The sequence below is a fragment of the Tyto alba genome, unplaced genomic scaffold, assembly GCF_018691265.1.
Source record: "Tyto alba isolate M040663 unplaced genomic scaffold, T.alba_DEE_v4.0 Super-Scaffold_9, whole genome shotgun sequence".
NCBI lineage: Eukaryota > Metazoa > Chordata > Aves > Strigiformes > Tytonidae > Tyto > Tyto alba.
The window spans coordinates 14,543,853-14,557,396 of NW_024881330.1; the positions used below are offsets into that span (position 1 = coordinate 14,543,853).

General features: G+C 41.5%; 1 protein-coding gene across 1 annotated transcript in view; it reads left to right on the plus strand.

Annotated features, from left to right (window-relative positions):
- The window catches only part of SNTB1 (syntrophin beta 1), a 115,112-nt gene that overhangs the window by 70,258 nt on the left and 31,310 nt on the right, over nucleotides 1-13,544 (plus strand). The window contains exon 3 of the mRNA XM_042785977.1: nucleotides 2,358-2,565. Coding sequence (XP_042641911.1) covers nucleotides 2,358-2,565 — 208 coding nt within the window. The remainder of the gene's footprint in view (nucleotides 1-2,357; nucleotides 2,566-13,544) is intronic.

Genomic DNA, 13,544 nt, shown 5'->3' on the forward strand with positions numbered 1-13,544 from the left:
CTTTGTTTACCGCACGATATGCAGCAACTTTGGAGGTGGGAGTTCCCTTACAGAAACCACAGGCTTTGTAAAGATCATTGTTTCACACAATCCATACGGTGCACTAACATTTTTCAAAGCCAACACAATACTGGTATGCTGTCCAAATAACTTTTGTCTTTAAAAGAAATATTAAAATGAGAGGTAGAATGTTGTTCCTGGCTTGTTCCCTGCCTTGTCTGGATTATGAACCTTTCCACTTTTCAGTGGTGAAATGGGGATGCTGTCACTGACCTCATTTGTAAAATGGTGTGAGATCTCATCCCCAAAAGTGCTCTGTAAGTAATAAGCAATGTTTTACCAATTACGACAATATACTCTGGAAATCCAAATCTGTATAGTTTGTTTCCAGTGATAGCTGCCTACAAGAACAAGTTCAAAGTCAAGTTCAGACAGCAGTGGGAAAGCAATGTTTCTGATGGAAAGACAGACCAGGTTGTGGTAGCTGTACATGATCATAATGATCAAGGGACACAAATGGATAAATCATGACCATCAGGGAGATGGCTTTTTCTTGCAGTTCAGAAAAAAAATGAGGGTGTGATTGGGAACGCACCTATCTACATAGTTTTGTTATTCACCAGACTTGCATCATCTGATGAGGAATTTTCCTTTTGGTACCAAGGATTCATTGAATCCTTGGTGCATCCTGGGGCAGCTAAATAAGAGCCTTTATTTTCAGATGGTCCTGAGCTCCAGCAGCTTTACTGAGGAAACATGCATTATTATGTTGGCTCGGTGCTTTATGAAAAATCAACCCACTTTTTAAGATATCCAAACAGTGATTTAGGACCCTGAACAGTTCAGCTGCTGAGTTTGGAAAATCATGACCTTTTCTATCTTTAGAGCAGTGTCTACGTAGAGACCTCCCCTTCCCAAAATGGACAAACACGAGACCAACGGTTCTTGCTCCCCAAGCCCCAGAGAGCTGCGCAGATTGAGTTGCCCTCTGTACTGGATTCCGCTCTGGTTTAACCAATTAATTAAAACCTCTTAATTGTTAGTTAAGCTCCAAATTGCAGGATTTTGTAATTGCATAACAAATATTTGCATGACGGTATTGTTTTGAACCTCAACCTGAATAAATTCCACAGAACTAATTACTTTTCTGATACAGAAAGGAGTTGTTGTGTGTCCCAAAGATTGGGCAGCAGTACACACAGGACAGAAGTACGTGCTTAGGCTCAGATCCTAGGTCAAATTTGTGTGGGTAACGTTCAGGCGCGGTCACTGTACATGTATAATGAAAAAGCACAAATGTGATAATAGAGTTGAGTGACAGGCAGTGACCAGGGCTTGGTTTTATAATTGCTACATAAAGATAAACCAGACTATTGCTTTGTGGGTTATTTAACAAATGTTAAGTAAAAGTGGCCCACAAAGCCTCAGTAATAACTAATAACTTCACTGAGAACAGAGCTGAAATAGCTGCAGCTGCCTCTCAAAGCATTTTTGTTGTTGTTAGCAAAGGTGTTGGCACAGGTCCTATAACCACGATGGACAGGATTCATTTTCCTGAAAACTGGGTTCGTTTGTGCTTTTCAAACCACAGTGATGGGGCGGAAGCCCACAGGATGGTGTAGTAAGCATGGGTTTTTTGGAAAAAAAAAAAAAAAAAAGAAAAAAAAAACAAAAAACAAAAACATCTCTTTCCACAGGGGTTTGGAAAACTGTAAAAGATGCCTGCCAGCAGCAAACATACAGTTGTGGTTAGCACTTTCTTGCTTCCACTATTAGCAGGATCTAAATGAAGCATTGAGGACTTTGGTAATGCCTGGAGGAGGGCAATTCTGGTGGGCTTCTGGTTGATGCTTACTGGTATCGCTGAAACCACAGCACAGTCCTAAGAAAACTCCTCCATTTGGGATGAGGGTGGTTTTCATTTAGCTCTGTATGTGTAAAATAAACACATTGAGAAACTCTGGATGTGCTGTGATACTCAGCTAAAGAAGGCTGCAGCTTATCCCTGGCTTCTCCGCAGTTATCTCCCATGCAGTTCTGGGCGGCTGCTGTGTCAGTGAGTGACAGTGTGTGAATTCTCCTCTTGCCTTTATGTTTGAATATATATGTTAGATGTGGGGTTGCATCAGCTCTGGCACATCACCTTCTCAAGGATTTTATCATAATGCCAGTACAGACCTGGCTTCGTCTAAGATGGTCCTACTCTATTCAGGTGTTGTAAAGGTAAGTTTTTAATGCTAGGTCTTGATATTAGTATCCTTCCTTGTAACTCATTGCTGACACTAAGTGAGGTAATAAATTTAGCTGCATAATGGTATCTGAGTGAACATAATGTTTTTCCCCCCCCATTTTTCTAGACTTATTGAAGTTCATTCACCTGATGCCAAGCACACCGTGGTGCTCAGGAGTAAGGATTCAGCTACAGCCCAGGCCTGGTTCAATGCCATCCACTCCAGTGTCAATGAGCTCATCCCCAGGGTGATTGCAGAGGTCAGAGACCAGCTGGGTAAAACAGGCATTGCTGGAAGTCGAGAGATTAGGCATCTAGGCTGGCTTGCAGAAAAGGTAATGAAAACGTTCTTATTTTCATTTCTAAGCTCTCTCTTTCTCACTTGCTCTTTGGTCCTGAATTCAGCCTTGTCTGGAAACGGAGAGGCTAAATGAGGTTCTGGGTCTTGATTTAGCTTTCTGTGAAGACCTTTCTTTTCTTAACATGCCAATTCTTGTGCTTGGAAAAAAAAAAAAAAAAAAAAAAAAAAAACCAAACCATAGAATGTCCCCTGAGTCTTCACTTCTGTATGGCAATTAGCAAAGACTTTCCTGGGAGATGAAAAGTCTCATGATCTGTCACGTTCAGGCATGGGACATGAGTCACAAAAACTGACACCAGCCTTGAGCTCCCCTGCTGGTATGTCTCCTGTTCATGTATATGAGATGTCACCTTCCTACTCCCAGCCTGGGAAGTGATCAGTCCCTTGGTCCATGGTCCACCCCTCCGCCGTGCCTGGCCACAGGAGCTGGGCATGGCCTGGAGCATGAGGTGGTGTCCCCGCTGTACCTGGGAGCTTGTTCTTTAATTGTAACCCTGCACTTGAGCTGATCTTTGTAGAAGGCTGAGCTGAGCTTGCAATTGCAACTCATACCCCATGTCTCCTACAGTTTGAATTTCAAAATACTTTGTGCCACAGGGGAAAGCTGGTCTTCAATTTGAGAGCAGTTTAGGATCTACTGACCTGTGGAAAGCCAACCCATGAATGAACAGGGATGGTATCAGTATGAGATGATCTGGTTTTACATTAGTAATCTCAGAATTTGTTTTGGGCACTGTACCAACTGATAAGTGCAGCTTTACTACAGTAACAGTGTTAGGATTGTGCCTAGAAATCCCTCCCATCTAGTTGTTGCCTGGGCAGCCATTCGGAGCATCTCTGCCTCTCCAGTTGTGGTGCGTGGAAAAAAAAAAATGGCCACTCTGTACACACTACCCTTTCAACCAGTGCATCCAGCACAGGTGTGGAAAGCTGACTGTGATCACCCTGAAAAACATACTGTATATTTTAGCTTTGTTGGGATTTTGCAGATGAAAATATGGGAGCCAAAAGTGCAGGTGTCTAGCATGCTTTAAGAACCCACAACTTTCTAGCAAAACATGGGTGAGTCCACACCACTTGTAGCGAGGTAAAGATTTCAAAACTTTCAGGCAGATTTGGTATGTTTTCCTGTCCCTCCCTCCAAGCTTGCAGAGTGGGGAGGACAGCACAACTCTATGGCTTAGTGCTGTAGAAAATGTAAAAATTTGGGGGAATAATTTTGGGTTAAAACACCAAAGCATTGGTAAGTAAATTTTAACAGTGTTAAACTGTATAGCTGTGGGGTCAAATCATGTTTTGCCTTTTCTATCTGTTTCTATAAACTTATGAAAAGCTGACTATTAGAGACTTTTTCTATTGCAAAATGCCCTCCTCTAAAAGCGTAACTGCTCTGCAACAGATCAAATAGACCTTCTATGTAAAATATACACAGATCATTTTAAGCAGACACATGGCACACTTCTGATTTATGAATTTCCTCTCCTTACAGTTAATACACGATATCCCATTATCCCATTCACACACTTCTTTCTCCTCTTTTTTTTGCCTTATGGACTGAGATCTTATTTCATGTTACTCATTATGGAACAGTTCGAGGTCCTTCTGAATTTAGTGGTGAAACTTGCGTTGCCTTTAATAGGGCCAGGCTGCTGCTCTGTGCACGTTCCAGTATATTTACAGGGACTGTCATCAAGAATTAGCCTTGAGAGATTTGCAGTGACATTGTTACCCAAAAGTCAACATGTTTTTTTCACTAAACTAACTATCCAGAGCTGTGCCATAGTAACAGAGTGAGGTCAAAAGTTCGCAGCTTCTTCTTACATTGGAGACCTGTTGAAAAATAGAAAAAATCACTACATATGGTAAAAAAATATGTGAAATTGCTTTTGTTTTGTTATGGGACTATGGGTTGTAAAGCCTGGGTGAAAGAAAGATAACCTGAAGTGTGGGAGAGGAAGGTATATGTGCTGTGCTGTATATGCACTGTTTCAGAGGGGCGGATATCCTAGGTGCTCCTTGTACAAAACCTGGGCTTGCCAGCGGGGAGAGATTAAATTCTGCAGTGAATTTTGGAAGCACACTGAACACACCAGCTTTCTTCTTCTGGGGTGAACTTCTCTACCACATCCACCGTTGGTTGGTTTCTAAACGTTGGAGTTTAGAGAGGGACCTCATCATTAGTAGCCACAAAATAAAACATATGCCTTGTATTCCTCCTAATATTACAATTTTTTTTTTTTCTCTGTGATATTTTGTGGCATATCTTGCTGTTTTTCCATGGACTGCAGTGGGAAGAAATCTGAACTCCATTTTGAAAAGCATCTTAGACTGTAACTTTTAAGACAGCTTTTATGGTATTACATTATGTTACTTACATAGCATATCCTTACAGTGAATTCTCAGCAAAATGGAATGACACTAAGTGAGATGAATTCCTCTGCTTGTTTGGGGAATGCAAAATGTAATCCCATAGAAATTTCACTGTAATTTGCTGTGATTACTCTCTTCTTTCATTAAGCTATTTCCTGGTTTGACATTTTTTGTATGTCTCTGCTCTAAACTTAGCTCTAAACTTCAACCTTTATGATGCTATAAAAATAGATTCATTAGCGGAGCCTCCCTCAGGTGGGTAACATTAAAATAAGTAGTAGGTTATCTAAGGTAGTATGCAATTGCATGCTAACAGGATTCTGCCACCTTCACTGAACTTCCCTGTGAAGACAGCCCTAAATTTGTGTTCTTCAGCATGAAATATCCATCTCGCTGGTCCACCATCAGGTCCCTGGCTGTGCCCCAGGGTGGGCAGAAAGGTTCCATCAGCAGGTAAAGCAAAGAGCTCTGCATCACTTTAAGAAAGCAAACAATCACAGTGGCATTATTATAGGTAAGGAGAAAAACAGCCAGAAGCAATCATTAGAGATGCTATATTCCCTCTGTTATTAAGGCACTAACCTTGTCCTGACCTTGAACTTATGGCATGTGTTTCTGAAGCTGGCCAAGATTTAGGGAGTTATATTAGTCACCAGTGTCCTAAAACTTTTCTGTAACTAAGAGAAATGTCAAGTATCGGTTTGTGATGAAGTGTGTGTGCTCCCCATTACCTTTTCTTTCTTGTATTTGTCTTTTCACTTCAACAAAACCTGTATATGGAATTAACAAGCGTGCTAAGCGGGAGGGAACAGCTATATGTGAATTTTAATCTTTCCACGTCTTTTCTTTTTTCAATGCTTCCTGTAAAGATACTTTTAGTGACCAAAGACAAAAAAAGAAGTTAGTAATGTCATCCTAACTGAGGAGCTTTTCCATGTGTGTTAATTGCCCCTCTGCTTTCTAGGAATCCTTTCAATCGTTGTAGAAACGATTTCCACCTCTCTTTTCCCCCACTTTATAGTTCTCCACATCCTGTGGCTTATAGAGGAGCTGAAACAGGCATCACCGCTTTTCTCCTCACACTTATCCACCGACCATTGAGTTCTTTCGTGAGGAGGAAATTCAGTTCTTGCACTGGAGAGCTAAAACACTGAGGAAATGGTATTTTATTTTATCACTTTGTAACATCTGCTCCAATAGACCAATATATTGTCGACAAAAGCTTTATCTACCTTTTTGCCTCTTTAATGCAAACACAAAAAAGGTGTTCTGGCAAAAGCGGTCTTGCAAGTGTAGTTTTTGCCAATTCAGCAGTTGGCCACACAAGCAGAAGCATGACTGGTTTCAGGGGAAGCTGAAGCTATAGCCAGGTGCCAGGTTTGTGGCTGGGTCAGTTAAAAAAGAACAAAACATAAATGAAACCCCAAGATCTGTCTCTCCCTGTCCTCACTGTACTAGTGACACTTTAAATGTAGGCTTAGAGTAAAGAAAAAGTGCTTCTGCAGGCAGAGACTGTTCTGCTTTCTGGATGTCAAATGTCTTACAGGCAGTGATCTCAAAGCTCCTTTGAGAAACTTAAAATAGGAGTTGCTGCAAGTTGTCTTTTATAATTTGAAGCTGCAGAAAGAGTGCCTCTCTGGGCTTTTCTCACTAACTCTTAACCCCAGCTCCTGGTTGCTGTTCATGTTGCTCTGCCTGCACAGGGCAAGTGTGTTGCTGCTCCCGCAAATCTGGTGGGGGGATTGTAGGGAAGAAAACATCCCATACTGGAGGGGAAAGAACCAAAGTGGCACAGCGTATTGGAGTTGTTTTTCAGCTCCTGACACCATCTCTGAAATGAAAAGTGTTTTAATATATTAGAAACTGTTCAGTCTCCTCAAACCTTAGATAACCATATCATTGTGTTAGAGGTGAAGTGCAAGGCATGTCGCAGCAGAGTGATCTTCATCAGTATCGAGCCATATATTGCAGTATTATATTTATCTTCCTGCTCTTGCTCTAATTCAGAGAAGGAAGTGATAACAGTGAGATTGTGAGCCATGCAAGCTGTCCAAACAAGATTTAAGCGAATTACATGAGAGTGTATTTGTTTGTTTTATTTTTTTTCCCCACTATGAAATGAAAATGTTTCTGTTTTACCATTTCCTTTGGAAGTATGTTCACTGGTTAGCAAAAAAAGTAGACAGCAACACAGCTGCATTGTTATTCTCATCACAGATAAATGAGTTTTCAAAGAATGGGGTAGAAGCTTCAGTCTTAAAATTTTAGATAATTTCTAAATTGTAATAGTGAGCTTAAAATGTCTTTGCACATGAAAACCACCAGCCCATCACGAAGATAAAACATTTTGCCTTTATTTAACATTGTGAATATCTAATTTTAACCAGCTTCCAGTGAAGCACAGAAGCTTCTAGGCAGCATTTTAAAAACCCTGGCATGGCTGTGTCCATGGTTGAGGCTGCTGCTGTCCCACTTAGCTCTCCCTGCTCTTCCATCTCAGTGGTGGCAGTGCTTGTCTGACCCTGAGCCAGATCAGATAGTTACGCTGGTAGAAAACTCATTACTTTTGGTGGGGTAGCATTAGCTTTCTGCCGTTTTTATGACAAATTAAAATCCCTGTGTAAGAGAAGTAGCGAGAGCCTGTGGCAAGGGAGAAGGAATTGGGAAACAGGGCTGCCTCATTAGGCATTGTATAATTCTTCTTCTGGGCTAGCTGCCTCCACAGGCTGCACAGGATGAACCAGTGGCATATTCAGAAATAAAATCCAGGTTATACTAATCCCCAGGTCTTTCTTCTGGCCTTGGAAAGTACCTGTGCATGTTTAGGCTGAAACTGCAGTGAGCTTTGGGTTGTACTGTGTCTTAACCCCACAGTGCAAATCAGTGTATGGTTTAACCAGATAAAAAATCCTGCTAGAAACATGGGTGTTTGCTAAGAAAACTATTACTCAAATGCCTAATTTGTTTGCGAGGAAATTACATTCCTGTAGTGTGGTCTCCTTTAGAATTTCTAGTCTCTACAAGGTTTTTTTTTTTTTTTTTGTTCTTTTCTTTCAGTATCTGTTTTCTTTACTAGTTATCTAGGCGTGTTTGGGAATACTACCCATCTATAATACCTGGGAAGAAGACCTAGACAATTTGATCGTGGCCTCCTATTTTGAGCAGTTAGAGAAAGACCCGATTTCTCATAGTGATAATACACATTTGGTCATAACCTTAAAAGTGATCTGACCTTTTGGAGATTATACATACCTTAAATTAGAAAATCTGTGTGTCTTAAATAAGAAATTGTACTTTTAAATCCCAGCTAATTGCTTGCTATGGAGCACTTACATCCAAATGAAGAGTCCTGCTACTGCCCTTTGTCACTTAACCTTGCAGCTTATTAATTCTGGAACTTATTTGTTTGCTTTGCAAAATACCACAACAGAGCGCTTAATTACATTAACAGTCTTCATTATCTGGGATAACAATCAGACTGTTCTTAGGAAAGACGTAAACCTGAAATAGCATGAAGAGTAATTTCCTCTCCCAGCTTCAGTGAGGTTCCTCCACAGGCCACTTTTATCAGCAGTAACTTCATTCTGTTATTGCTTTAAGTGCATTCAGTAAATGGATATATTAAGGAAAACTCAGTCTGAAAAGAGCTATTTAATTCACCATACTGTTTTAAACACTTTTCCAGTATCTGTCCCTAATGCACATGCTATTTCTTCCCGTGCCAGTGAGAGCTGAGCAAATGATAAGTCTAAGTCAGGCAGAAATGCTCAGTACAAGGAGATTGGAAAGAAGAGTAAGTTTAAATCAATCACAAAAAATTATAGGAATATGATGGTAAATTAAATTCATGAAGGTCCTGAGCTTGAAAGTCTTTACTTCTGCAGTACCATTTGGTTGTTACAGTGAAGAAAAAACCCTGTATCAGGTAATTACGGAGCACAGTTAAATAGTGAGTGAGTGCCGTTGTGCCTGCAGTATCTTTCAGGTGTTAAATTATTCTTGCAGAAATTGAACTGAAGTGTAAACTGGCGCCCTGCATGTCGCCTCACCCTTCCTACAAGGGTTGTGTTAGGCCTGACTGGATCCCAGCAGAGGTAATCTCACCCTGCCTGCTGTCCCTCAGTTTTGCTCTAATACTCCTAAAAACTGACTTAAGTTTTTCCATAAAATACAGCATATTGCTATGGATGTTCCTGTGAACCATAGGAACACCGAGAAAGTTCCTTTTTAATGTCATCCCACTGTGAAGTTTTATTTAACTTTTCCCTTCCTGCATCAGGAGGAATTGTGAGCCCAGAGGCATGACCCCTGCTCTGGCAGCTGTGCCAGAGGGGGACATGGAGTAATGGTGGGTTCCACGTGGTGGCTGTGGCTCTGCGGTGAGAGGGACCTCTGCAGATGTCCCGCTGACAAACGCTGAGCAGGGTTCGAGAGGGGAAATGATGGGCTGTAGCTTGGAAGGAGGAGAGGATGCTGAAAGGAAACGGGGGGGGTGTGGGGTGTGGGGGTGTGGGGGTGTGGTTCACTGCCTCCCCAGGGTGTGGGAGCTGTTTCTCTCAGTTCCTCCAACGTGGTGGCTGTGGGAGCACGTCCCGGTGTGGTCCTGAACACCAGCCGCTTCGCACATCGTGTCTGCCACAGCATGGATGCTTAACTCTTTCTTCTACATAACCCAAACCTGAACTGCTGCTTGACTGGCCTGGGCTGGATTTTATTGGACAAGGAACTTTCTAGATTTTGCTAGATGAGGGATTTTCATCCTAGATCTGGATAAATTTTCAGGATGTTGGGCCTCTCCATCTTTCACCTTGGCAGCTGCATCTGTCCAAAAGGGTCCACCTCCCCTCACGCACGTTCCAGCTCAGCTCACCTTTTGGGGCTTCACAGGTTTGAAGGCCCGTGTTTGAACATACCTGCAGTCAAGTTCATCTGGAAAAAAAAAAAAAAAAGCAGAAAAGATACAGGTAAAGGAAGGCTTTGATCCTTTTCATTCAGAAGCAAGTGAAAGGCCTCCTTTTTTCTCTCAGCCTCTGACAGTAAATACTGCAGGAACGACAGTGAAGCAGTTGGAGACAGTGATGCTCCCTGGTTTTCAAATGAGACTTAAATGCAACTTGAGCCTCTCCTTAATAAAATATATGTTGCACAAGGAAGCAGAGACCTCTACTGAACCCATATCCAGCCCTGCCATCAGTTGGGGAGCAGAGGATGCCCTTCCCAATTATTTTAAGCACCTAAGCACCAAAACAACTGGTCTCCTTCTGCCCCGATCTGTTTCTGCCTCCTTCCTCTGGTGCAAATAGGGTGTCAGCAGTGCCAGAGTAGGAGAGGGGAGCACTTGTTCTTGTCCAGCTGAGGTGGGCAGAAAGTAGACCAGCACGTTGGTTGGGGAAGGTGTGGAGCTCATCCTGGACATTTGATGATGCTGTGGAGTGGTTGTCCAGGGTGAGGAGACTGCTATTAAATCAATGCTTTGGGGCAAACTCAGTTGAAACGAAGAGCAAGGCAAGTGCAGACTGAGCAACAGGAAAGCCCTGAGCATCGACCCCATTGACCACACAGACCCAAGCAGTGCTGTGGACACCCAGCTTGCCCTCTAGCTCCGAGGGCTTATTTAAATTGCATGGGGCAAGCAGACTTATTCTTACATCCCCAGGGCAGATCTACCCCAAGTACACATCGCTGCAATGCAATGGGCACTAAGACGGTGTTTTGCAAGAGCTACACCCTTGCACTGTGTCTGTTTGCTCATTTGTTTGCATTTTTTTGCTTATTGGCTGCACATAAGAAGTTTGAAAGGAGAGGGATTGTCTATCTTAGAAGTCCCAGATTTTCTAAGTTCCCGTTGAGCTGTATTTTCTCTGTTCAAAGTTACCTTGTTCTCATTTGCTGGTTTTGTCTCCTGAAGTTAAAAATCACCTTCAGGGGAATGTAGGGGCCCAGGTGTGTTGACCTTCAAGCTCTGCCCAGTGTGAATTCCTCTCACCCCAGTCATCGGGGGCTTTTGTTTCTAGCACAACAATACTCCCATTTCAGCTCTTTTATTAATGACATGAATAAATAGATAGCAGCAGAATAGGCCGTTAAAAACTCCTCTCTGCCCTGCAGCCCTTCTACCAGGACCATCAGCTGATCCCCATGGAGAAAACTCCTGGCAAAAGTGGAGCCGTTCCTAGTAAAAATGCCCTAATTTAGAGGAAAACATTTGAGGTTTTTTTTGCATAACTTTTTGCATAGTGTTGCCCCATTATGCTCACCCACTCAGCTTGAAATCAGAGGTGTGTTGTCTCTACCCATAAGTGCTTTTAGGACAGATGAGCCGGTTAATGTTTGAGGTGCATTGTGGAAGAGCAGGGTAGTGCTGCTGGTACATGCAGAAGCAGTATATGCCTTGTATCCTGTTTTGCCAAACAACTGTTAACAGAGAAAAATAAACAGATTTTCTAAAAATATCTTGAGAAGAAGCTGTGTTCTCAGTTGGAAAGAGTGATTGACCTTTAGAAGAATAGAATTTTAAAAAAAGAGTGGAGAGGGAAAACTTGTATGTGTTTTAATTTTCAGTGTGGCAAGACATTTACTCAATGCAGACTCTACAAATCCAGTCCAATTTTAATCCTCAACCTCTGTTTATGTAATAGATTCCTAAGGCTATTAATGCCAGCCTTTTACCTTATTATCGTGTCCTGTAAAAATAAAATTATACCCATAATACCATGACAGCCCTTACAAAAATGTGCCATTAGACAATTATATTGCAACACAGCAACTCTGGAGACTGCAGGGAAGTATTTCTCGTACAGCCTAATTGTTGTATCAATAGCATTTTCAACACCCTTGGTTACTGAGGAAGAAAGAACATGCTGATACCATATGTAAAATAGCATATTTTGGACTACTGGTTTCAGGTCCTGACTGCGACAAGAGTGCTTGAATTATGAGTGAAATCCTTGTAAGAACTGTACTTGAATCAAGTCCACGATTGAAAAGGTTTCTTGCATCATTCCTTTCCTCTCTCCCACTCTTAAACTAGGCTCTGTTTTATTTTAGTTATTTTAAGATGGGAAATGTTTTGACACTGCAGTTTTAACTAAAATAATAGTGCTGATAAAAAAAAAAAAATCCTTTTATTCCCTTCTCCCAGATCCTTTGGTACTGAAGATTTATTTCTGCCTGCAGAGTTGCCGTCCCTACTTAACTGGACAGTAATTGATAGTGCACATCATGATAATTAGTCTAACAAGTCTCCTAAGCCCCAAGCCACACAGCTACCTTTAAGTTCCACATTGTCTTTACTGTAACATAAATAAAAGCTTTAGGAAAGGATTGAAAAAAAAAAACCAAAATTATAGTGAGGGAGCCTCCTTGCCCTCTCCAAGGGGTTTCCTCTTCTCATTTTTAATGAGGCCCATATTAGTTGTCATTTATACCTTCCCTGATGAATAGTTTGGAAGAAAAGCTTTCTCTGTGCACAGCAAAATTTGTGCCAATTTGCTGACCTCTGCTTTTGGTGAGACCTCATTTGAGTCTCAGTCCCAAGCCCAAACATATTGTTGGATCAATCATGTTGATTTTTGGCTCTGATAGTAATGCACGGCTAATGAGTTGTACGATGTACACATTAACCTCAGACCCAACAGCGCTAATGCCAGGCACGTAGCAAAATCGCGCTGGGGCCGCAGGAAAGACATACAGTGCTGGCATCTTAATAGAAGGAGACAATTAAAAACAGTAGAGCAGTATCACAGGTTCACTGCTTGTGGGATGTAGGATTTAATCAAAGCAGGAAAAACAAACCGTTGTCTGTCTGTTTGGGAAAAAAAAATCTCAACACCATAAAGGTGCTTTATGAACTGTGAAATAGAGAGGAAAGCCTGAATGTTTAAACAGTAAGATAATGATTTTACGACCAAAAGGGAAACTACTTTGGGGAACAGCCATTGAATAACATTAGATTTAACCTTGTCAGAGATTACCATCTAATGATTATTGTGGCATTGCAAGGAATTTGGGAGCATTGCTATATGTTTTTTTTATTAGTAGATACCTTATTTAGCAATACTTCAGAAAAGTTCTTCTGTCCTCACAAGTAAAATTCCTAAGACAAATTGTTGAGTTACCACAAACAGCCAGCGTCACTGGTTTTGAAAGCAGCTGCTTCTGATCACTTCCAAAAGTAACGCTTCCCTTGAAGGGCCAGATTTTGATCTCATTTTACAGTGGTAAATCTGTGGAGAGACAGTATTTTGCTAATCATCCCCATGGAGAGATGGACAAAAATTCCAACATGTACAATATTCTTCTCCTGGCTGTTTCCCTCACATGAAGGATTAAGAAATGAAGGAGGAGTTGCACAATAACTACATAAGAAAGCAACATTTCCCTTTTTAATGTCAGCCCTAAACAGCCAGCTGCAGGGGACAGAGAAATGGAGACAGAATAAATGTGATTTCTACAGTTCACACACAGTTTTGTGTCCTCTTCTTTGTGCAATGAAAACTGATCACTAAGGCTGAAGGACCATTACTTCTTCAAGCAGGAAATCTAGTGAAATCAAATGGAAAGACCCAAAGTATGTAGAGATGG